The 25,705-nt window shown below is 33.8% G+C and overlaps 5 protein-coding genes across 6 annotated transcripts in view; 2 read left to right on the top strand and 3 right to left on the bottom strand.

Moving 5' to 3' along the window:
* Positions 1-4,228, top strand: part of LOC102602193 (pentatricopeptide repeat-containing protein At2g31400, chloroplastic) — a 5,107-nt gene extending 879 nt beyond the window's left edge. The window contains exons 2-5 of the mRNA XM_015312541.1: positions 27-1,819; positions 3,240-3,456; positions 3,602-3,786; positions 3,877-4,228. Coding sequence (XP_015168027.1) covers positions 27-1,819; positions 3,240-3,456; positions 3,602-3,786; positions 3,877-4,141 — 2,460 coding nt within the window. The 3' untranslated portion in view covers positions 4,142-4,228. The remainder of the gene's footprint in view (positions 1-26; positions 1,820-3,239; positions 3,457-3,601; positions 3,787-3,876) is intronic.
* A 1,992-nt stretch (positions 4,229-6,220) lies between these two features.
* On the top strand, positions 6,221-6,652 carry LOC107062192 (transcription factor UPBEAT1). Its single transcript, XM_015312552.1, has one exon. The coding sequence runs from the start codon at positions 6,273-6,275 to the stop codon at positions 6,624-6,626; it is 354 nt and encodes a 117-aa protein (XP_015168038.1). The 5' UTR covers positions 6,221-6,272; the 3' UTR covers positions 6,627-6,652.
* Positions 6,653-7,129: 477 nt separating this feature from the next.
* LOC102593601 (pentatricopeptide repeat-containing protein At4g02750-like) lies at positions 7,130-11,040 on the bottom strand. Of its 2 annotated transcripts, none has more exons than XR_001474484.1 (2): positions 9,228-11,040; positions 7,130-8,082 (listed from the first exon to the last, which is right to left on the bottom strand). XR_001474484.1 is itself a non-coding variant. In XM_006355769.2 (2 exons), exon 1 carries the CDS (start codon positions 10,907-10,909, stop codon positions 9,320-9,322), a length of 1,590 nt encoding a protein of 529 aa, XP_006355831.1. In that variant the 5' UTR covers positions 10,910-11,040; the 3' UTR covers positions 7,130-8,082; positions 9,301-9,319. The 2 variants fall into 2 exon arrangements, 1 of the variants encoding a protein (XP_006355831.1); XM_006355769.2 differs by having other exon boundaries at positions 9,301-11,040.
* An 8,356-nt stretch (positions 11,041-19,396) lies between these two features.
* On the bottom strand, positions 19,397-20,685 carry LOC102601857 (transcription factor MYB108-like). The gene is made up of 3 exons (XM_006355792.1): positions 20,565-20,685; positions 20,142-20,271; positions 19,397-19,871 (listed from the first exon to the last, which is right to left on the bottom strand). Exons 1-3 carry the CDS (start codon positions 20,683-20,685, stop codon positions 19,397-19,399), a joined length of 726 nt encoding a protein of 241 aa, XP_006355854.1.
* A 4,372-nt stretch (positions 20,686-25,057) lies between these two features.
* Positions 25,058-25,705, bottom strand: part of LOC107062191 (pentatricopeptide repeat-containing protein At4g02750-like) — a 3,065-nt gene continuing 2,417 nt past the window's right edge. The window contains exons 3-4 of the mRNA XM_015312549.1: positions 25,375-25,395; positions 25,058-25,255 (exon numbers count right to left, since the gene is read on the bottom strand). Of these exons, the coding sequence (XP_015168035.1) occupies positions 25,058-25,255; positions 25,375-25,395 (219 nt within the window). The remainder of the gene's footprint in view (positions 25,256-25,374; positions 25,396-25,705) is intronic.

The following is a 25,705-nucleotide window of genomic DNA, read 5'->3' as shown; positions in this document are numbered from 1 at the left end:
TAACCAAACCTCCCCCCCCCCCCCACCCCAACCACCGGAACAATCATCAACGCCATTGGTCCTCTCAAAAAGTCTCCTTGAATCGACCTGCACCACCTCGCAATGCTACCCACCCCCCACCTTCCCAAACCCCTAATTTTCTCTCTCTATCTTCATCAAAATCGGATTTTTCAGCTGATTTTTCGGGTCGACGTTCGACCCGATTCGTTTCCAAGATGCATTTCGGCCGGGCAAAGATATCGGGTAACGGAAGGCATTCTTCATTTGCTGAGGAGGCTCTTGAAGAAGCTATTCGTTGTTGTAAGAATGAAGCTGGTTTAGACCAAGTGTTGTTGACTTTTGGGTCTAAGCTTTTAGGGTCCGATGATTATACTTTTTTGTTCCGTGAACTTGGGAATAGAGGGGAATGGTTAGCTGCTATGCGTTGCTTTGAATTCGCTGTTGGACGTGAAAGGAAGCGTAATGAGCAAGGTAAACTAGCTAGTTCAATGATTAGTATACTTGGAAGATCAGGGAAGGTTGATTTAGCTGAGAAAGTGTTTGAGAATGCTGTGAGTGACGGGTATGGTAATACTGTTTATGCTTATTCTGCGTTGATTAGTGCTTATGCGAAGAGTGGGTATTGTAATGAAGCTATTAGAGTCTTTGAGACCATGAAAGATTCCGGCTTGAAGCCTAATTTAGTGACTTATAATGCGTTGATTGATGCTTGTGGGAAAGGGGGTGCTGATTTTAAGAGGGCGTCAGAGATTTTTGATGAAATGCTGAGAAATGGGGTTCAACCGGATAGGATTACCTTTAATTCGTTGCTTGCTGTTTGTAGTGGTGCAGGATTGTGGGAGACTGCGAGGGGTTTGTTTAACGAGATGATTTATAGAGGAATTGATCAGGATATATACACGTATAATACATTTTTGGATGCAGCATGTAATGGGGGGCAGATAGATGTTGCTTTTGATATTATGTCTGAGATGCATGCAAAGAATATTTTGCCCAACCAAGTCACCTACAGTACTGTGATTCGTGGGTGTGCAAAAGCAGGGAGATTAGACAGAGCGTTGAGTTTATTTAATGAGATGAAGTGTGCTGGCATAACATTAGACAGGGTTTCATACAATACTTTACTTGCTATATATGCAAGCCTGGGAAAATTTGAGGAGGCTCTTAATGTTAGCAAGGAGATGGAGAGTATGGGAATTAAGAAAGATGTTGTCACTTACAATGCTCTTCTAGATGGGTTTGGCAAACAGGGAATGTATATCAAGGTTAAGCAGTTGTTTGCAGAGATGAAAGCTGAAAAGCTTTCACCTAACTTATTGACGTACTCCACATTGATTAGTGTGTACTTGAAAGGAGCCTTGTATCATGATGCGGTAGAGGTCTATAAGGAGTTCAAGAAGCAAGGTCTGAAGGCAGATGTTGTTTTTTACAGCAAACTTATTGATGCCTTGTGTAAAAAAGGCCTTGTGGAGTATTCGTCGTTGTTGCTTAATGAGATGACGAAGGAAGGGATACAACCAAATGTTGTTACATATAACTCTATAATCAATGCTTTTGGTGAATCAGCAAGCAATGAATGTGGATCAGACAATGTCACACAGATTGTATCCACTATTTCTCAGAGTAAGTGGGAAAACACTGAAGAGGATAATATCGTTAAGATTTTCGAGCAATTAGCTGCTCAAAAGTCAGCTAGTGGGAAGAAAACTAATGCTGAAAGACAGGACATACTCTGCATTCTAGGTGTTTTCCATAAGATGCATGAATTACAAATAAAGCCTAATGTAGTCACATTTTCAGCAATCTTGAATGCTTGCAGGTATAATTTTCTTTCCTACTAGTTCCATGCTTTACATTGAATTGTGCTTTCTTTAATGTGTCGTCTTTTCATTATGTGAGGTTTAGTGTGATCTATTTCAACTTTTAGAAGGCAGTTTGGCTGTTATATTTTTTGGGTGGTAGTTATGTTCATTTTCTTTGTAAGGAATTTGATGACGCATTTGATCATGGACATGAAATTAGTGCTACTGGAATCGTTTGAGGATAGGAAATGCACATGCACCAGTCTGACTTTCCGTCTCTATCTTGAATCTGATTGGCTAATATATGTGTGCTATCAATATTCAATATGCTTCTTGTTTTCTGGTGAAATGCAGCTACAGACTTTTAAGATTATTGTATATATGAAAACAATAAAGCAGAATTAACTTTTTGTAAGCCTTGGTGGGCAGAGTTACCTGTGGAATAGTTGAGATGCGCACAAGGTGGTTGGACACCACTGTCGTTTAAAAATAAATAAAGCAGAAGAAACTTCTGAGTTTTCCACTGAGACAGAAATACTCTTCTCACTCTAATGAATGAAACTTTATTTTATGCTGGATTATTCAAACATGTGTAGAGCTCCATAGACAATAGCTCATATGACCTTGCTTAGAAGTTCACAAGAGAGGCGGGGAGAGATAGAGGTGAGAGAGAGAGAATTTTGGCCTTGGAGACTACTTACTATAGTTTCTTTTATTATCTGAAGTGCTTTGAGGACTTCAGCGGCAGGTTGTGGGAGTAGTTTGAGTTGTCATTAAAGTGGACCCACTGCCACATTAAGAACACCCAATCTAAGGAGTTTCTTTTTTCCACTTCTAAATTACTTTGGATCAAGGGTGTTTGATAAGAAGGAGAATATTTTTCTAGAAAATAAGTCATTTTTTTTGGTCACCAAACCCCAGGACATATTTTCCATTACAAGGGGGAAAATGTCTTTCTTTGCTTATGTTTTTCTCGATAGACTGTTTGAAATAGTTTTTGAATCTTAGAGATTGTTGGATAGTGAGACAGTTTCTTACATTTTCCAGGAAATATTTACTGGGAACTAATTTCCTTCCCTACCAAACACACCCCAAATATATTCTTCAAAGTGGGTAACACCTTTGGAATGAATCTGGAGAATGAACAAAGAATTGTGTTGTATCAAAAGAAATATATTGTCAATTCGGCACAATTTCCTTAGTAGAATTAGAAGTGGGCGAGAGTGCGAAAGAGGACAAAAAGATATGATTTTTTGGTGAGTAGCATTTCACTTTGTCTTGATGAACCTTTTGAAGGAGTGCTCGGAAGAATTGCTTCTTAAGACATTTAACATCTTTGTGGAATCCCAATGCACTTGATTGATTCAAATGTTATGATACAACTGAATGATTTGACTATTTGAGTTGATATGATGTGTGATTCAAATATAATTGCAGCCGATGCAGTTCATTTGATGAAGCTTCACTCTTACTCGAAGAACTTCGTATATTTGATAATCAAGTTTATGGGGTGGCACATGGACTTCTCATGGGGCAGAGGGAAGGTGTATGGGCACAAGCTCTATCTCTTTTCAATGAAGTGAAGCAGATGGACTCTTCAACTGCATCTGCCTTTTACAATGCTTTGACTGACATGCTGTGGCATTTTGACCAGGTAAAACTGCAGTTACATAACAACTATCAAAGAGAAGAAAACGTAGAGTAAATTTCTTTATCAAAGAGAAGAAAACTAATATCGCCTTTGCATTGCCATAAATACCACCGACTCATATTTGGTGTCTTATCTAACTTTTTTCCAGAAACAAGGTGCTCAATTGGTTGTACTTGAAGGAAAACGTTCGGAAGTGTGGGAAAATACATGGTCCACTTCTTGCTTGGATCTGCATTTGATGTCTTCAGGGGCTGCATGTGCAATGGTCCACGCATGGTTGCTTAGTATACGGTCTATAGTGTTTGAAGGCCATGAGCTACCAAAGATGTTGAGGTATTTCCTCTAATTCTCTTATATATTTTCAAAGTCGAACAACCACAAGAATAATATATGATGAATGAAATGTTCAACTGTCCTCTGCAGCATTTTGACTGGCTGGGGCAAGCACAGCAAGATAACAGGTGATGGCGCCTTGAAACGAGCCATTGAAGGTTTGCTCACCAGCATAGGTGCACCATTCCAGGTAGCAAAGTGCAACATTGGGAGGTTCATATCCACTGGAGCTGTGGTAACTGCCTGGTTGAGAGAATCAGGTACACTTGAAGTGCTTGTTCTTCAAGATGATACAAGTCACTTGCGTGCCACAAGGTTTGGACAAATTTCTAATTTACAGCAACTAACATTGTAGTCGTTTCTGTATAATTTGACAGGGGAATATAACATTTTTCCAGTGTAAATTAGTATATAAAATATATATTCCTTTGTTGGGTGTGAATGTCCTTTCTACTTTCACTTTAAACTGAACCAGTGACCAGGAATAAGGTTCTTACTTTAGGTTTTGACGTATTGTATAATGTGAACTTGTAAATTCAAAGTCACAGTGAAGTGTGAATTGAACGCTAAAGGACAAAGACAGTAACTAATAAGGTATTGTGATTAATATTTAATATTTATGTACAAGTAAAAGTAGTAAACTACAATAGTCTTAATAGGTTATCGGTTTACCCAATAACTCAATATTAAAAACCAATACCGAACTAATAATCCGATAATTATTTTGTATAAAACTATTAATAAATCGTTAACCCAATAGCAACAAACCAGTAACACTTTTTTTGGAATTCATGGTTCCAATTAATCAATGTGTATATGTTGCTGCCCTATACAAATAAATATAAAGCAAAAAAGAGCTGTTATTTTGGGTCCCAAATCAAAGACAATACCTTACTAATTCTACGATTCTATATTGTTCCACGATAACCCCCCTCCCACACCATTCCTTCTATATATGACACTTGCATAATAACAATTACTACTACTCGTATTTATTTCTTCGTAGCGAAGCCAAAATCTAAAGTTTATGAAGTCTAAATTCATCGTCAAATTTATATCTTGTCTTAATGACTAAGTTTGTTATTCTAGTATAAGTAACAAATTAAAATAATCAACTTTTCAGCTAAAGTTATTGAGTTCACCTGAACTCATATCTAATACGGAATATATATTATAGATTCGTCCCTACTTCCTTGTACCCACCATTACTTCTTAACAAGTTTCATGTGCATCCATGTTCTTGATAGGAGGTGATAATTTACAACCAAGTAATATATTATACATACCACCATTTCGATTTTAATTAATACACAAAAGAAATTTTATTATATGCATCCGTGGCATTTGTTGAACCAGATTTTTAAAGAATCATTAATTTTGTTGATTTTTTTTCTAATTATATGATTACAAAAATTAAAGGGATGTAATTAGAGAATGTGATCTTATCCCAATTTCCAACATGGAAGATAATGAGGTCTCACTTTGTATAGACAAAAGCATGAGAAAATATGATTAGAAGATTGCTTAAATTAAGGAGACTCCTGTTGGGGAACATGAAGTAATTAGCTATTAGCAGCCTAAAAAAAGTCTATCGAGCTGTAATAGAGTCACATTCACATTTTCGTCCGATTTAGAATTTGAAGTTTATGAATTCTAAATTTGTATTCGTAATATATCTCAACTTTTTCTTTTTAGACTTCCCTCTGTAAACTCTCAACTGCTATTTTTTAGGTGTGCGCATAGTATAAATTCGCTCTTGTGCAATAGCTTATAAATTATACTAGAGATGTAAACTGCATTAGGCAAGTTCGATATAACAAGCTGGACTGAGAAGGTGTTTGGTAGAGGGAATCGATCTTTGTCCTCTCTTATAAAATATCATTATTTCACCATCATTAAACTCATGTCACTCTAGCAATCACAGATTAAGTCTATTCACCACATTCAAAACATCTCTCGAAATTATCAAATGCCTAGAATTTAAATCTCGAATCCATCTCCCGCGACTCATATTCACATTAGGCATGCATTGAATTTGGAAAAAGGGGGTAAAGGAATAATCCAGGGTGTTTTTCATTAAAATCATGCATGCGTGTGTGTTGTAATATGGACCTATATGAATGAAACTAAAATGTGGTGCTCTTTAATTTAAGCCATATATATATATATATATAGTTGGGGCGGTGAAGAAAATCATCATGTGGATTCATGTGCACTACTTAGCTGGATAACATGCATTCATATAACTTACTAACCACAAATTAATATAATGTACACTTGGCTTCTTTTCATTCATTGAATTATTTGATCCCATTCTTTTGGAATACATTAATGTATTATCCTATAATTGGCCTAATGAATCATCATATATTATAACTTATATATATAGCCATACATTTTGCTTCTAAAAACACTCATTCCCTTTGTCAAAAAAAATTGTCAAAAGAGCTATCTTAAAAAGATTCAACATATATACATAATTTCTTATGGGTATTTTTTCTCATACTCCTAACAAGGGAAAGTGTGATTTAAGCGATTCTTTTTTAAGAGGTCAACGCCACATAAGGAGACAAAGAGTCACGACTTATAACGTAAGGCATGTCAAAAGGTGTAAAAGTGTTGTGATGAAGAGAAGGGTACGCGTAGAACGTTCTAGAAGGTTCGAGGATGAGATTGGAAGGAAAGTCAGGGTACTTAAGAAGTTGATTCCAATTAACTGTGAGGATTTGGGGTTGGAAGGGATTTTCAGAGAGACAGCTGATTACATTTTGGCTTTAGAAATGAGAGTTAAGGTTATGCAAGATATGGTAAATGTATTGTCACCTTCTAATAGTGACTAGAAGATCAATAAATCATGTATTATATTGTGTCAAAAATGACTTATATACAGATTAATTAACTGATGTTGTTTTCTTTGTTCATTCATCAATGTTTTCTCTTTTTCTCAATATAAGTATATACATCTAATAACTTATCTTAGTACAATGCAAAACCTAAAGATAACAAAATGAGAATGTGAATGTTTACAATTGCGAAATCAAAGTGAAGTTGCAAAACTATAAAGTTATGTAAAGTTGCAAGCTTGTTTTGGTAACAAAGTGAGATCACTGACGATGTATATAACTTAAACACGACAGAAGATAGCACCATAAGGTATCTCTGAAGATATGGATCATCACAATTCACTTAGCACATTCTCCATATGCAACAATAGAGTAGCCTGCACAGGCATCTAAAAGACAAACAGTTGAAAACGTAAAATGAACATCAACTTAAGCAATTTCAAAGCCTTCATACAGTGTCTCCATATTGCAGATACAGGAGAAGGGCCAACCCAAAAAAAAAACCTTCAAATAAATTCACTCCAAACTAAACAGGAACATAAGAGATGGTGAAAAAAGTTTTTATTGTAGCACAATTTTCTCAGCAATGCAGTGCTAGAAGCTAAAAACTACTGGCAAAGGAGCCAGGACCAAAAAAATCCAGGATGTGCATTCTCAGAGAAGTATGGCAAACATCTTGATAACAGCTTCATTCTAGAGTGGGCAATTTCTAAATACAACAAGCTTCAGGTTCAGGCAATATTGACCGACAGCTTTGAGAGACTCATTCCCAATGTTTGAACAAGAATCCATTGTTATAGAGGTCATTTTGGGGCAGTTCACCGCAATTTCGAGTAAAGACTTGTCAGTAATTGTTGGGCATTGGAAAAGATCAAGCTTCTCTAACAGATGACACTCATGAGCAACCTCAGATAAGCCTTCATCACCAACAGAAGACAAATCCCATAGGAAAAGATGTTTGAGAGTAGGGCAACCTCGAGCGATAGCGTTGAGACCAGTATCAGTCACACCACGACAAAGGTTGTCTCCCTAGATAGATAGCTTTACTAAGCCTCCAAGGTTTGCAGTTCCAATGGCAATAGCAGCAAGTCTGACATCTGTGGCTTCCTGCCAGCAAGGGACCTGGCAAGATATCCCTCACCTTCTACACCAGCAGATTCTGCAATCTCACCAATTTTAACTTGGGTACGCTGAGTAGATTCCTCTTCAGCATTCAGATTGGGCTTGAAGGCAAATGCTTCATCCCTGCGGATGCTGCTTAAAAGCATAAGCCAACGCTTGGAAATACAAGCACAAGCACTTCTCTCTTGGCCACTGGAAAGACATTTGAATACCTCAACGAGGCATTCATCAAGAAGGAATTCATTGGAAGACTGCTTCTCCTGCTCGAAATTTTCAACAGCGGTACTGACACAAATACTTGGATATGAACCTTGGAAGAAAGCACCATTTCCTGAAAATCAGAAGATTTAAAACATCAGACAAAGAGCAGAATACAACAACTTCCTAAATTTTGACTCATCTCATCTCCTCTATAGATTTGTTGGTTATGGAATTTTGCTTAGTTTAATTAGCTTAGTTCATTGTAGTTTTTTTTTTCTTGTAATCGATACTCATTTTAGTATTTATAAATCAGAAAATAATCCCTAAATATGAAGGAAAAAAAAATCTTTTCTGCAATTGAATTTCTGGATCTCATTGAAATCATAACAATTGTTATTTAAATAATTTATATAAACCTCTTGTTTACTAGGGTTGTCCAAAGTGAATGCATAATTTTATCTAACACTAAATTTTGATGAGATGAACACCACATGACATCCCACCTCAGTATCCTAACACACTTTACCTCTTCCTTTTACTTGTTGCTCCACCACTAGTTAGTTTTTCATCTAGTTAAATAATATTTATCTCATTTCAGCGCAAGGATGAAAAGAAAAGAAATACTAATGGCGGCAGAACAAGTGGAGAGGAGGCTAAAATGGATTGGGACATTGAGATGGCAATATTTATCTCAATCAATGGTTGTGCATTCTCCTAAATAAGTTTCTGCACCAATTGTCTCTTCAACAGATTTGTATTTAATTTTTGTTTTTGTAGTCTATTTAATAAAAAATTGTGAATGAAAATATTTTTGGCATAAGTACTCACATGATTTGGTTTCTAAAAATTTATGTTCTATTGGGCATAAAAATTTAGTTGCTAAAAACCAAAAACTTAAAGATCCATACATTTTAAAGGAAATTTGTGCAATTCCATGTTTATTCATGTAACTTTTTTTCTAAAAAAATACATGTCCTAAAAAACATAACTTCAGTTTATGAACATTATAATAAATTTTGAAATGCTACACAATTTATGTCTTCTTCTTCTTTCGTACAAATCTATGTTGCTAAGTATAGCATAGTTACGACTTACAGAATAACTTGCGAAATATTATGATAAAAGAAGAAGAAGAAGAAGAAGAAGACGACGACAAGGCTCATTGCATTTTTGAGTTTTGGAGAACTGGAATTTGAGAACATTATGTCTTAAACGTAACTCTTGAGTACAGAGGAATATTGAGACACTGAACATACGCTACCACTTAATACTTACTGATCATTTGTGTCGGTTTGCCAGAATTGGACGTTAGTTTCTTAATGGAAACATTGTGTAGAAAGTTACTTGCCTCATAGTAGACAAACATTTCAGTTTATGGAAGGAGATTCGATCCAACTACCAGCCTTCTGCTTTGTAGCACGCCATTTCTTCATCAACTTATCCAAACCAGTTATGTCACTGCAGACTCCTTTGTCTCCATAGATTTTGGAAAGCACCGAGTATACTGCAGGATGGTCGTGTTCCAATGTGTAGATTCCATTTGCTGCAATCTCTCCGAGCTCTAGACATGAGTGCAAGCCACATGCTCCTAGCAATGCCCCCCAGACGACCACATCAGGCTTAAAAGGCATCCCATCGATTAGTTTTTCTGCTTTCTCAAGCTGACCTGCCCTTCCATACAAGTCCACCATACATGCATAGTGTTCCATCTCTGCTTTCAATCCGTACTCTGTTACCATAGAATTGAAAATTCTCTCACCGTCCTCGACTAGCCCACCATGGCCACATGCATATACCAAATTAATAAAAGTAATTTCATCAGGCCTGATACCACTCTTTAGCATCCTCTCAAACTCCTGCATTGCCCTCTCTGCAAGCCCATGTCTTGCATAACCTCCAATGATCGAATTCCAAGCTACCAAATTCCTTGCCGGGATAGACTCAAAAATGCAGAAAGCAACTTCAATGTCTCCACATTTAGCGTACATGTCAAGAAGGGAGGTCAACAAGACGACATCAAGAGGGAAACCAGACTTCAAGATGCACGCATGAACTTGATTGCCTACCAGAACAGCAGAGTAGCCTGCACAGGCATCTAAAACAGTTGAAAACGTAAAATGATTAGGACGAGAACCCGAGTTCAACATCAACTTAAATAATTTCAAAGCCTTCATAAACTCTCCATATTGCACGTACCCTCTTATCATTGCTGTCCAAGAAACCACATCTTTCTCACTCATCTTATCAAAAACGAATCGAGCTTCATTAAGCTTCTTGTTCTCAATATATCCATTGATCAAAGTACTCCAAGTAAAATAATTTCTCATAGGCATCATATCAAAAGCCCTCTGCGCCTCACTTGTGCACCCAAATTTCATATAACCCAAAATCAACACATTCCACGGCGTAACATCTTTATCCAAAATCTCATCAAAAACTCGAGCTAAACCTCTGTAATCATCCAAATCAACATAACCCCTCATCAATGCTGACCCTACAAAGACATTGAGACTTATCCCCAAACAGAGCACGATACCGTGAAGTTGAGGGATCAAATGCTTGTAATACAAATGTAAGAAGGAGCTAATTGACACCGCGAAAGTGAGCTCATTGGGTCTCATGTCTCCACATCTGTTCATATCTAGAAAACATCTATATACTTTCTCTGGGTTGTTGGCGTTGCGATATCCGGAGAGCATGGTGTTCCAAGAAACGACATCTCTGTGAGGCATTTTGTCAAACAGGTACTCTGCTTGTTGGATGAGATTGTGTTTGAAGTAACCAGCGATAAGGGAATTCCATGATACGACATTTGTCAAGTGGGGGCTTTGATCGAAGAGCTTCCGAGCTTCTTGGAGGTTTCCGTTACCAATGAAGCTGTTGATCGTTTTGTTCAAGTTAACCGTTGAGAGGGTAGAAATTTGGCGGCGTAGAGCAAAGGTGCACAGCGCCGGCATTTGACTCTTGCAGCCGCTATCTTATATTTTGTTTGTCACTTACCACTCTACTATAAAATAGAAATAATTCACATTAGCCACGATTAAAAGTTCGAGGATTATAAATTAAAACTTAGAACTTGAGTTTTTCATATTATTGGTACAATTTATCTTATTAGTGTAGGTTATTATTCTATTTTTTTGTTTCTTATATCGAGCTTGTAGCTAGGAAATTGTTATTTTATGTTATCCTCCGTCCTAATAAAATGTTTTCATTTTAATTGGACATAAAATTTAAGGAATAAAAATAGATATTTGAATTGTATGGTCATGTATATTAAAGATGTTACAAAATGAGTGTCTTTCTAAAATGTGTTGTAATTTTGATCTTGTGATTTTAAATTTGTTATATAAAATATTTGAATTGACGACTTATTAAATATAGAAAGAGCCACTTGGGACAAGCCAAAAATGAAAAATAAAGACACTTAAACAGTGAGGACGAACAAGTGTTACTTGATGGAGAAGATGATCGGGGTGAGAGGGGAAATCTTCAAAATAATTTGTTTTTAATTGGTCAAAACCCTTTTTATTTGACCGTTAATTATTTTTTTCTTTAATTTATTTTTGTGTGTATAATGACATGGCTTTAAAATGAGCTAGCATGACATAATTGGCCATTTAACCCATGTGGATATGTTTGGTCAACACACGCGTAGGGTCAACACAAAATTGTGAAAAAAGTGTCAAAATGACATAGCGGAGCATGAAAAATTTTACTATGGGTGAGGCCCAACCAACCAAAGTTGGAAGAGGCTCCACCCATTTTTTGACATGTGGATCGTGGGGCCCAAACTATTAGTTAAGGCTAAAAAATGAAACCAAAAGGAGAGAGAATGTAAAAAAATCAAACTTTACATTCTCTCTCCTTTTGGTTTCATTTTTTAGCCTTAACTAATAGTTTGGGCCCCACGATCCACATGTCAAAAAATGGGTGGAGCCTCTTCCAACTTTGGTTGGTTGGGCCTCACCCATAGTAAAATTTTTCTACTTTGTAGGATCATTAATATATTTTTCATGACAACATCATTTTTAGTAGCATATAAAAAGTTTTTAAAGTTCTTAAAATATATCAAATATGCGAGGTTTTACAAGAAAATTCATGTGCGGACTACAAAATTGAATATCCTTCCTTGTATATAGTAGTAATAAAAGAAAAAATATTTCCAAAAGAAGCTTGACAACAGTGACTTCCAACCAATTATTGACAGCATGAACAACAAGCTTTCTGGTTAGAAGATGAAGTTCTTCAACATGGCTGGCAGAACCATGCTAGCTAGGGCTTCTCTAGGAAGCATCCCCTTTCACATTATGTAGTACATCAAAATCCCTGCAAAAGTCCACAACTCTAAATATAGAAACCAAAGGAACTTTATTTGAGGTACTACTGCTGAAAAGAAAAGAGAAAAGCTTTACATAGTAAACTAAACATGCTTACAAGCTCTAAAGAAAAAGAAGGTATCCAAAAAAGAGATATCAAGAATAGAGATTCTTCATATCAACCTCTACTAGAGTATCTACCACAATCATGAAAACATGTGGAGTACTATTCTTATCAATAAATACTCTAAGCCTAAACCCAATTGGAGAGTTAAGCATGTCTCCAAAACATGGGGGGTCTCTCTTGGATGGATGGAGGGATAGGAAAGATGGTCACAGATGGGTGGCCCATAAGAGAATTAGAGTCAACTTCTTTAATGACATCCAAACTCCCCCAATAGAGCACTATTAGAAGTATGATTCGGGGTCCCCTACTAAGGGAGGAAGATATCCTTAAGATAAGTGACTTTAATAGAAATGGACTCTGGAACCTCTCTGGGTTATCCATATCCCTTCCTGACCACCTTATAGCTTGGATTGTCAACACTCGCCACCTCCACCCCAATAAAACTAAAGAAAACCAGCTAGTTTGGGGTCTCACAACAAATGGAAGGTTATCTACTAACAGTGCATATATCTTTATCCACATCAATATTGTCGAAGGACATCAAGTCAGCAACACACACAACTTTAAATGGATCTAGAGAATCTAACGCCCTAACAAGATCAAGAACTTCCTCTGGCTCATGAACCATACCAGACATCCTACAGCTAAATACCTCCATAGACTAGGCATTAATGTTGACCAATATTGTCACTTAGACATTACTCATATCTTCTTTAAGTGTGCAAATCCCTCTGACTTCTGAGCTAAGGTTACCTGCAACAACACTCATGCTTGCATTTTTCATATGTTCAACCTTTCCATTGAAATTGGAAGAATCTTTGAAATCCTCTTTAGAGGGAAACCCTATAATGTTATGCTCTCTTGGAACTTCATGCTTCTCTTTTGTTTTTTTTGGAACATTTGGTTTTAAAGGAATAACAACTTTTTAAACGAAAGGAAAAGGAACACCTCATTCAACCTAGCACTCTTCCAAGTTACTGAGTACCACCTTCTCATCGACCAAACTCCCATCCCTAAAGGACAACCATATACAATCCTTGTCAAATGGAACTCCGCTCCTCTTGAGACTTACATGCTTAACACTGATGGTTCTGTCATGTTCAGCCTTGGTATTGGCGGAATCAGAGGTATTATTAGAAACCATAGAGGGGATTGGACCCTGGATTCAATGGCCCCTCACATGAATTCCATAATGGAAGAGCTCAAAGCCCTACAAGGCTCATGCTAGCTATTAAGTACAATCTCTCTCTCTCCCCCCCCCCCCCCTTGAAACAAATCTCGACTCTCTAGAAGTCATAAATATGCAAAATCATGATAATATGCATTCTTCTAACATTCTTGTGGAGTGCAGATCTCAAATTCAATTAAGAGCATCGGCACCAACCCACGTCATTAGAGAGCAGAATTGAGTGACTGATCTATTGAGCAAAAGGAGTGAATTACCAATCTTTTGTAACCCCTACTATTTTGATAGTTCCGCCAATATATGCAGCCAAAGCAACATGTGTGGAACTATGTACAATAGGAAACTACCTATTTGTGATAGCTACTTATTAAGCCATTCAATGGTTGAGACTTCAACTTATCCTGCTATACAAAGCATGGCCTCTTTCCACAAATATTTCTGTCATTTTAACCAAAAATAAATAAAAAATTAACAGAGGTGAAATATATTTGAATTATTTAGATAATGATAGAGTAATAGTATAACGAAGGATAAAATTGATCTTTTTACCATTGTAAAAAAATAAAATTCGACTATTTTTGCTTTTCTAAGTATAACTTTAGCGGTCAAAGCTTTTAAGTAAATTTAAAAGGTTAGATATCCTATTTAGATACACTCAATTCATTAGTTGCTAAGTCACATTGTTTGATACTCAATAAAAAAAATTTATATAATCACAAGTGATATATTATCACGCATGAGGTGAATCGGGATTGCTACTTTTGGAAATAATTTCTCTTATTACTATTTTATACAAGGAAGAATATCCACTTTTGTAGTCTACACATTAATTTTCTTGTCCTTTTTATTCAAAAAGAAATTCGTAAGACCTTGAATATTTGATAAATTTTAAGAACTTTAAAAGAAATTGTATGCTACTAGAAATTATGTTGTCATGAAAAAGGAAATAATGATCCTACAAAGTACATTCGTATATTAAGTCTTTATTTTATATGAAAATATTACTAAACTTGTTACAAATAATATTTTACCTTTAGATATTATTGTAAGCAAAAACCTAATGCATGTCAGGATCTTAGACAAAATAATTTACTGAGAGGCGTTATAGAAACATACCTAAAGACGTTATCGTAGAAATCACTTTCCACGATAATGTATTCAGGTATGTTTCTATAATGCCTCGTAGTAAATTATATTGTATAAGATCCTAATGTGCATTAAGTTTATGCTTACAATAATGTCTTAAGGTAAAATATTATTTGTAACAAGTTAAGTAATCTCAATATACAAATATACTTTGTAGGATCAATACCTTTTTCATGACAACATCATTTTTAGTAGCATATAAAAAGTCCTTAAAAGTTCTTAAAATTTATCAAATATGCATGGTCTTGCAAATTTCAATTTGAATAAAAAAGACAAGAAAATTCATGTGCAAACTACAAAACTACATATTCTTCCTTATATATAGTAGTAATAAAAGAAGAAATATTTCCAAAAGTTGCAATTTTGATCCACCTCATGACTGATAATAAATCACTCTTGATTACATATAAATATAGTAATAATTTTTTAATAAGTATCAAATAATGTAAATTAACAACTAATGAAGTGAGTGTATCTATGCACTATCATGATTCAAATTCAAACAAAGATATAAATAGAATATCTAATCTTTTAAATTTACTTAAAAACCTTGACAATAAAAGTTATATTTATAAGAGAAAAATGGTCAAATTTGATAAAAGTTTCACTAGTACATTATTTTTTAGAATGGAAAATAATATTTATATATTCCTAACTGGTACTTCAACATTTACATATATAATATTACGCATCAATTGCATTAACCTTCATATATATTGGGGTGTTTGAACTTCCTCATTTAATGGTTGTCTGCTAAAAAAGTTTCTACACCAATTGTCTCTTCAACATATTTGTATTTAATTTTTGTTCTTATTTATTTCAAGTATTTAATTTTTGTTATTGTAGTCTATTTAATAAAAAATTGTGAATGAAAATATTTTTGGCACAAGTACCCACATGTTATACCCCATATGATTTGGTTTCTAAAAATTTATGTTCTATTGGGCATAAAAATTAAGTTGCTAAAAAGGAAAAACTTAGAAGATCTATATATTTTTAATAGTTTCTTAATGAAAGTGTTATGTAGAAAACCACTTGCCTCATAGTAGACACATATTCTACTAGCCTTCTGCTTTGTAGCACCCCATTTCTTCATCAACTTATCCAAACCAGTTATGTCACTGCACACTCCTTTGTATCCATAGATTTTGGAAAGCACGGAGTATAATGCAGGATGGTCGTGCTCCAATGTGTAGATTCCATTTGCTGCAATCTCTCCGAGCTCTAGACATGAGTGCAAGCCACATGCTCCTAGCAATGCTCCCAGACCTGATACCACTCTTCAGCATCCTCTCGAACTCCTGCATTGCCCTCTCTGCAAGCCCATATCTTGCATAACCTCCAATGATCGAATTCCTTGCAGGGATTGACTCAAAAATTGCAGAAAGCAACTTCAGTGTCTCCACATTTTGCGTACATGTCAACAAGGGAGGTCAACAAGACGACATCAAGAGGGAAACCAGACTTCAAGATGCACGCAAAAACTTGATTGCCTACCAGAACAGCAGAGTAGCCTGCACAGGCATCTAAAACAGTTGAAAATGTAAAATGATTAGGATGAGAACTCGAGTTCAATATCAACTTAAACAATTTCAAAGCCTTCATAACTCTCCATATTACACATACCCTCTTATCATTGCTATCCAAGAAACCACATCTTTCTCACTCATCTCATCAAAAAACGAATCGACCTTCATTAAGCTTCTTGTTCTCAATATACTCATTGATCAAAGTACTCCAAGTAAAAAAAAATCTCATAGGCGAAGCCAAGATTAAGAGTTTGGAGTTCTAAAAGAGAGGGAGGGTGGTTCGGATTAAAGGGGGTTCGAACCCACTACTCTAGCGTTTTACAGTCACTTCTTTACCATTGAACCGTGTTCACAAGTTAATATACATATATATTATCTAATAAAAATACACGGTCTACCGAAAAGCTACTGGGTCTGATCAAAAGCCCTCTGTACCTCACTTGTGCACCCAAACTTCATATAACCCAAAATTAACACATTCCACAGCATAACATCTTTGTCCAAAATTTCATCAAAAACTCGACCTAAACCTCTGTAATCATCCAAATCAACATAACCCCTCATCAAATAAATTGAGACTTATCCCCAAACAGAGCACGAGATCATGAAGCTGAGGGATCAAATGCTTGAAATAAAAAATGCAAGGAGGAGCTAACACATACCGTGAAAGTGAGCTCATTGGTCACATTTCTCCACATCTGTTCATATCTAGAAAACAGCTATATACTTTCTCCGGGTTGTTGGCATTTCGCTACCCGGAGAGCGTTGGTGTTCCAACAAATGACATCTCTGTGAGGCATTTGGTCGAACAGGTACTCTGCTTGTTGGATGTGGCTGTGTTTGAAGCAACCAGCAATAAGGGTATTCCATGATACGACGTTTGTCAAGTGAGGGCTTTGATCGAAGAGCTTCCGAGCCTCTTGGAGGTTTTCGTTTCCGATGAAGCTGTTGAGGGTAGAAATTTGGCGGCGAAGAGCAAAGGTGAGCAGCGCCGTCATTTGACTCTTGTAGCCGCGATCTTATAGTCCCTCCGTTTCTATTTATATGTCACTGTTTTAGGTTTCACATTCTTAGAAACTAGGTAAGCTTACTTACTCTTATTTAGTGTTATCTTTAGAGTTGTCAAAAATTGTCAGCCCAGCCCACTCGGCCCAAGCATCACAGGTCAGGGAATTTGATGGGCTAGGACGGGTCGATCCTTCATTTTGAAAGGGCTTGAAAATGTCTAACTCAGTCCAACCCTAAAAGAGCTACGAGATTTGTCTATGTATCTTAGATACATATGATTCATAGAGATATAATGTATCTAGAACGAATTAACCTAATTTTGAGTCCATATATCACGATATACATATATCTGAACATACCAAAATCTGATAAGATTTGTAATATTACAGCATAACGTGCCTTTAAGTAATTAGCTCATACATTAGAAATATTTCTGTAAGTTATCCTTAAATAAATAGTTTTGATCCATGGGCTGACCCCGACGTGATCCCGATGAAGCCTCAAGGGTCAAGGGATTATAAGTCTTAGTTTTAAATGGACTTGAAAAACCTATCTCAACCCTACCCCGATAACGGGTTGGGTTGGGCCGGCCTCATGGGCTAAGCCCATTTTGACGATTCTAGTTATCTTGAAGTCAAGTTTTCAATAAATAAATATGAATTAATTTATTTTGATTAATTAAATTGACATGAACATGAATTAATTGTTTAGTTTCCTATGTTTAGTCAAATTCATATTTTTAAATTAATAATTCTCAAGGGTAAAATAAGAAAAATAATATCATTATTGATTTTGTGAAATGACAAGTATTAAAGAAAAATATTTTTAGTACGGAACGACATATAAATAGAAACGGAAAAAATACAATTTATCTTATAGGTTACTATTCTATTTTATACTCCATCTATTCCTTTTTTAATTGTCATATATACTAAAAATAGTTGTCATTTAAATAATCAAAAGGGAATTAATTATTTTTTTCCAACTTTACCTTTAACGTTATTTATTTTAGAATCGAGAGGCACATAAATAGATAAAGATTAAAGAACTAATAAGGAATATATTCGTCAAATAACACTCTACTAATTTTTTCTCAACGATTGTGTCAAACCTTATGATAACAATTAAAAAGGAAAGGCAGAAGTTTACCATCCTTACTAACTACCTGATTAAAAAAGTTAAATTATAGCTAAAGTGAGATAGATATTTTAGAACAGAAGGAGTAGTATAATTAAATTACGATAAACGTGTCAATCACACATTTAAAGTATGCAGAAGTTTTTATGACCTTCTAATTAACTCACTCTTTTGGTACTCCCTCTCTCCCTAATTACTTGTCCACTTTTGAATTGACACACCTATTAAGAAATCAATTAATGACATGGTGAGTTTACCGTTTTATCTCTATTAATTATGAAGTGGATGAAAAGTTCTACATTTTTCAAAGTAATTAATCATTTAATTGAGGATATAATAGGTATAAAAAAAATTGTCCTTTCTTGATTTATCAAAATGGACAAGTAATTAGGGACAACTATAAAAAGAAAAGTGGACAAGTAATTAGAGACAGAGGGAGTATTATTTACCATTATTACCCACTCACTAATTACCTGATTAAAAAGTAAGTTAATTCGTTCTTGAATTCACAAACTAAAATACATCTTGCATCATGACTTTCAAGGATAGTAAATCAAACATTTAACTCTTTAATTTCCCCCCATAAATTTACCCTAAATTGTGCCTCATTTATTCTTTTTTCCACATTTCCATAAATAAATTCCTTCTTTTTAGAAGACTCCTTTTTTTTTTGTTAGTCTTGAAATAGAAAGTTTTATGATCATACGAAAAAAGTTATACAGCAGACAAACGTTTGTGTTAATTATATACTACGTACATGCATGGAAAAAAGTTGACGCGATGGGTGCGCATGCATATATATATACACTATAATAAAGGTGAAAGAGAATTCATAGTTAAAGTTTATACGATGAGTTTTTATAATAATTTCAAGTAAATATTACAATAATAATTATCTAATTGGGTTCACCAATTAAATAATTATAGATTTTTTTTGTAAGTTCTTATATATATATATATATATACAGAATTATTGAGTTCACGTATACTCGTAATCAGAGCCAAAGGTCCATTTCATCCAAACTTGGCATTTCTGCACTTGCCCAATAATTGTGACAGTAGTACTGATCATCCTCATCATGAGATGAATAATTATAAAGTGTCATATCTGAAGGGGTTGAAAAATCATGAGAAATATTAATTCCATCTTCAAAACTAGACAAGTTGTTCCAAATATTACTATCATCTTCTGTTACGAATAAATCCGTTGATGATGAGATGACATTAACGTTTGGACAAATATTAATATTGTTAGGAGAATAATTCTCCGTCACGATTAATTCAGAAGAAGAAGTCGGTATTTGTTGTGCCAGCAGAGAAGGCATCCATTGATAGAGAAGGAAGTGTCGAAATTGTTGGCTATTGATTTCGCAATGAAGCTCTTTTGCATGCTTTTGCACTTTAGTTCTCCAGTAATTCTTAACATCATTATCGCTTCTCCCAGGCAAATTTTCTGCTATCTTTGACCATCTATTTTTTTTGTTAAAAAAAACAAAATAATAATTATTTTATGAGTTCAACTTTTACAAAAATATATGTAACCATACGCATAATTGTGATGCTCATCATATACCTCCCATGATTGAAAAACCATTGACCATATCTTTGACTATTTATTTCTTTCTTTTTTGTTAAAAAAACAAAATAATTGTTATTTATATATGAGTTCAAACTTTTATAAAATATAATCATTTCATTTGTCTCGGTTTATATGACATATTATATATATAGTTTACTTACCTATTTCCGAAGCGAAAATGAAGGAGTAGAATAAGGAGCTGCTCTTGAGGAGTTATTTTTCCTCGTCGTAAATTTGGCTGCAAATAATTCAGCCATCTTAGTCTACAACTCTTACCGCTGCGCTTCAACCCTATATTGATATATATACACGTAATTATTTTTTGATGAAAGAAACAAAATGATATATATATATATTGTATACATACTTCATTTGCATGCAATATGTAGGAAATGATAATATATGTTTAAATTAAATTAGATTTGATGATCAATCACCTACACTATGATATGGCATCAGCAGGCTCATGATGATCAAATTAAAAAGAAAATGAAGAGCCATACCAACACATGAAAGACGTATTTGATGAAATATATAATATGATTAAGTAAATAAATGTGTGATCTCTCAGCATGACATAATACCAGCAACGTGAGCGAGTGAATTCCAGCGTCCTTGTCCAAATAGGGAGATGGAATGGATGAGTTTAGAGTCTTCATCAGGACTCCAAGGTCCTTTCTTCATCTCCATTGATACTTGTTCCATTCTCAAGACTCGAATATTGTTATGGATCGTTGTTTCAATTAGCTAAGGGACTATATATAAGTACATAGAAAGTGTCCTTGGCCATGAAAGTCTTTTTTAATTGGTTTGAGAGGTAGTGATTTTAAAAGTTTGAGATAAGGTTGCATAAAAAGAGAGGATTGTGTACGTTCGTTAGTACTACTACGTACTTGCTAGTAGACGTGAATATAACGAAATGTTTTGGAAGAATAAAAAACGAATAATCTTTGTCAAGTTCAAGAATATTTTCAAACCGTCTCTCTTTTAACTTATTTTGTATATTTTGTGATTGTAGGCATGTCATACAAGTTTTCTACATATTATAGAACTTGTAACTTGAGAAAACATATGCATGACCAATGTGTATATTGATAGAGGACTTTTGTTTAGGTCTTAGGGCAATAAATAAGACTCATAAAATTAAAATAGTAAGTATGCTCTAATTTGAATTCAAGTGTGAAATTATCCCTAATTAATTTGAATCCAAATTTGTTTTTTGCAAAAATATTTATTTATTTTATTATTATGAGAATTACACGACAAATTGTGAGAAAGAGTATATATATATATATATATATATATATATTGACTTCATGTTTAAAGTATATATATATATATATATATATATATATATATATATATATATATATATATATATATATATATATATATATATATATATATATATATATATATATATATATATATATATATATATATATATATATATATATATATATATATATATATATATATATATATATATATATATATATATATATATATATATATATATATATATATATATATATATATATATATATATATATATATATATATATATATATATATATATATATATATATATATATATATATATATATATATATATATATATATATATATATATATATATATATATATATATATATATATATATATATATATATATATATATATATATATATATATATATATATATATATATATATATATATATATATATATATATATATATATATATATATATATATATATATATATATATATATATATATATATATATATATATATATATATATATATATATATATATATATATATATATATATATATATATATATATATATATATATATATATATATATTGACTTCATGTTTAAAGTATATATATATATCTATATATATATATATTGACTTCCTGTTTAAAGTTTGTAGGTATCGGATATGACAGAAAGATAATGGAAAAAGAGCGTCAGTATTTGATTCGAGATTTTGTAGTATTATGTTAAAGGAATTAGGAATTTGTTTAATTTGGCAGTGAATGATAAAGTCAAACCGCGTTTACCGCGCTAAGCTCAATCTAGAAGGATGCCAATTAATGCCTTTATTCCCTTACCACTCCAAAATCACCATAGACAACGAAGGTTTAAATCTAATCCCGCACTTTTTTAACCTATTGACTTTAAATTTTGAATCCAGACAACGTTTTAAGTATTATAAATAGAGTTGCATATCAATCAGTTCGGTTCGATTTTAAAGTTTATCAGTTTAACTTATGAGTTATTGATTTATAAACATGTTAAAATCGTTATAGAACCATTAAATTATTGATTTCGATTACTATGAACCAATAATATTTGAAAAATTATCATTAAAAGTCACTTAGAAACAAGATGACAAACCAAATAAACCATGCATATGAGTTGATAGATTGCATCTTGAGCAAAACTGCAAAAACAAACACTGACACATTCTAAAATAACTGTGAGTTTGAGACAACTAGAAATTAAAGGATGAAACACTTTATATACCAAATGATATAAATATAATTTAGTTTACTATCGTGTTATCGATTAATCCGTTAAGAAAAAACTTCAAACCATTAAGAACCGATAACCCAATAATAAAAAAAAATTAAAATTATTACTAAAATCACTAAATCAACCCATTATCGATAAATCATAAAAATTCAAAATTCTAAATCCGGACATGTGTTTATTCGTACTAGCAAATCTATGGTGTACTATATGTTTGAATTCGAAGATTCTTAATCCACCCAAAAAAAAAAAAGAAAAAAAAAAAGAGGATCCTTCATTGACAAGATCAATTGCTGCTGAGAAGGCCAGCAGGATTATTGCGGTAACACAATGCTTTCAAAATTCCAACAAATGGTGGGTTTGGGGGAGAATCAAATGACCAGAGGTGAAAGTTTAACTTATTGATTATCAGTTTGTAATATGCTAAATCGTTACAGAACCATTAGGATATTAAGATATTGACTTATCATCAGATTTATTGATCTTTATTGGTTCGGTTATTAATTTAATCGTTAAGATTTGATAAAAAAAAATATCATTAAAAATCACTTAGAAACAAGGTGACAAGCCAAATGAACTATGCACATGAATTGATAGATTGCATCTTGTTCAAAACTGCAAAAGCAAACACTAATACAATGTAGAATAATCGAGAGTTTGAAACAACTAGAAATATAAGTATATGAAACTAAGCTCTAAGTCAAGTACTTTATATACTAAATGATATAAATATACTATCGTGTTATCGATTTTATCGATCCGTTAAAAAAAACTTCAAACCATTAAGAACCAATAACCCGATAATAATAATAAAATTATTACTAAAATCACTAAATCAATAACCTATTATTGATAAATCATAAAATTCTAAATTCTAAATCCGACATCTGTTTATCCGTACTAGAAAATCTGTGGTGTACTATATGTTTGAATTCAAAGATTCTTAATCCACACAATGCTTTCAAAATTCCAGCAAATGGTGGGTTTGGCGGAGAATCAAATGACCAGAGATGAAACAAATACAACTATTTTCTACTAGGGGTGTACATGACTGGGTTGGTTCGGGTTTTTCAAATATCAAACCAAACCATTTGTGTCAGATTTTTAAATCTATAAATCAAATCAAACCAATAAAACTCGGGTTTTTCAGATTTTTTGGATTTTCGGGTTTTTTCGGGGTTTTCCGGTAAAGTATTCATACAACCATATAATTTACTAGTACTTCAAATATTTCTTTAGTCCTACCAAAATACAACTATCTAAGGTGTTTCTTAAGAAAATAACACAAAATATGATATGAGTAATGACACTAAAATATCCAACAAAATAATAATAATAATGAAATCACGCAAAACAATTATTGCAAATTAACAAGTCATAATGAAAATGATCATAATTTTAAAGTACTAAATCATACTAAAATAAGTTTAATAAGTATTAGCTATATGACTAAATATTAAAGGAAATTAAATTAGATTATGTATTTGAATTGTCTAAACCAATGTAAAACCAAAGAACAAATATTCAATAATATTGTCATTCTTAGTGTTGAATTGATTTTCATGTTGCATTAATATTAATTTGATTTTGATTTAAGCTTTATTATAATTACCAACATCTGTGGACTATAACCTTTATTAAACCATTTAGAATTCCAAGTTTCAAACTTGGATCATCACAATTCACTTAGCACATTCTCCATATGCAACAATAGAGTAGCCTGCACAGGCATCTAAAAGACAAACAGTTGAAAACGTAAAATGAACATCAACTTAAGCAATTTCAAAGCCTTCATACAGTGTCTCCATATTGCAGATACAGGAGAAGGGCCAACCCAAAAAAAAAACCTTCAAATAAATTCACTCCAAACTAAACAGGAACATAAGAGATGGTGAAAAAAGTTTTTATTGTAGCACAATTTTCTCAGCAATGCAGTGCTAGAAGCTAAAAACTACTGGCAAAGGAGCCAGGACCAAAAAAATCCAGGATGTGCATTCTCAGAGAAGTATGGCAAACATCTTGATAACAGCTTCATTCTAGAGTGGGCAATTTCTAAATACAACAAGCTTCAGGTTCAGGCAATATTGACCGACAGCTTTGAGAGACTCATTCCCAATGTTTGAACAAGAATCCATTGTTATAGAGGTCATTTTGGGGCAGTTCACCGCAATTTCGAGTAAAGACTTGTCAGTAATTGTTGGGCATTGGAAAAGATCAAGCTTCTCTAACAGATGACACTCATGAGCAACCTCAGATAAGCCTTCATCACCAACAGAAGACAAATCCCATAGGAAAAGATGTTTGAGAGTAGGGCAACCTCGAGCGATAGCGTTGAGACCAGTATCAGTCACACCACGACAAAGGTTGTCTCCCTAGATAGATAGCTTTACTAAGCCTCCAAGGTTTGCAGTTCCAATGGCAATAGCAGCAAGTCTGACATCTGTGGCTTCCCTGCCAGCAAGGGACCTGGCAAGATATCCCTCACCTTCTACACCAGTAGATTCTGCAATCTCACCAATTTTAACTTGGGTACGTTAAGTAGATTCCTCTTCAGCATTTGAAGGCAGATTGGGCTTGAAGGCAAATGCTTCATCCCTGCGGATGCTGCTTAAAAGCATAAGCCAGCGCTTGGAAACACAACCACAAGCACTTCTCTCTTGGCCACTGGAAAGACGTTTGAATACCTCAACGAGGCATTCATCAAGAAGGATTTCATTGGACGACTGCTTCTCCTGCTCGAAATTTTCAACAGCGGTACTGACACAAATCCTCTTCCAAGAAGGAAAATATACATTCCCATTTTGCCGATGTGATAAAGACAGGGCGGATTGTTTTGGACTTGGCTATGAACCTTGGATGAAAGCACCATTTCCTGAAAATCAGAAGATTTAAAACATCAGACAAAGAGCAGAATACAACTTCCTAAATTTTGACTCTCATCTCATCTCTTCTCTATAGATTTGTTGGTTATGGAATATTGCTTAGTTTAATTAGCTTAGTTCATTGTAGTTATTTTTGCTTAGTTTAATTAGCGGAAGAACAAGTGGAGAGGAGGCTAAAATGGATTGTGACATTGAGATGGCATGCCATGTAATATTTATCTCAATCAATGGTTGTGCATTCTTCATAATAAGCACCAATTGCATTAACCTTCACATATATTGGGGGGGGGGGGGGGTTGT

The sequence above is a fragment of the Solanum tuberosum genome, unplaced genomic scaffold, assembly GCF_000226075.1.
Source record: "Solanum tuberosum cultivar DM 1-3 516 R44 unplaced genomic scaffold, SolTub_3.0 scf00208, whole genome shotgun sequence".
NCBI classification, from domain to species: Eukaryota; Viridiplantae; Streptophyta; class Magnoliopsida; order Solanales; family Solanaceae; genus Solanum; species Solanum tuberosum.
Note: the sequence above shows the minus strand (reverse complement) of the source record. Positions and strands in the feature narration are given on the sequence as shown.

Bases quoted from the DNA above. Each gene is read 5' to 3' on its own strand.
- LOC102593601 (XM_006355769.2), bottom strand. From the start codon at position 10,909: ATGCCGGCGCTGTGCACCTTTGCTCTACGCCGCCAAATTTCTACCCTC.
- LOC102601857 (XM_006355792.1), bottom strand. From the start codon at position 20,685: ATGGAACAAGTATCAATGGAGATGAAGAAAGGACCTTGGAGTCCTGAT. The intron at 20,272-20,564 runs GTATTATGTCAT...ATATCAATATAG, and splicing joins TTCACTCGCTCACGTTGCTG to GGTTGAAGCGCAGCGGTAAG. The intron at 19,872-20,141 runs GTAAGTAAACTA...CAAAAAAAATAG, and splicing joins CATTTTCGCTTCGGAAATAG to ATGGTCAAAGATAGCAGAAA.
- LOC107062192 (XM_015312552.1), top strand. From the start codon at position 6,273: ATGGGTATTTTTTCTCATACTCCTAACAAGGGAAAGTGTGATTTAAGC.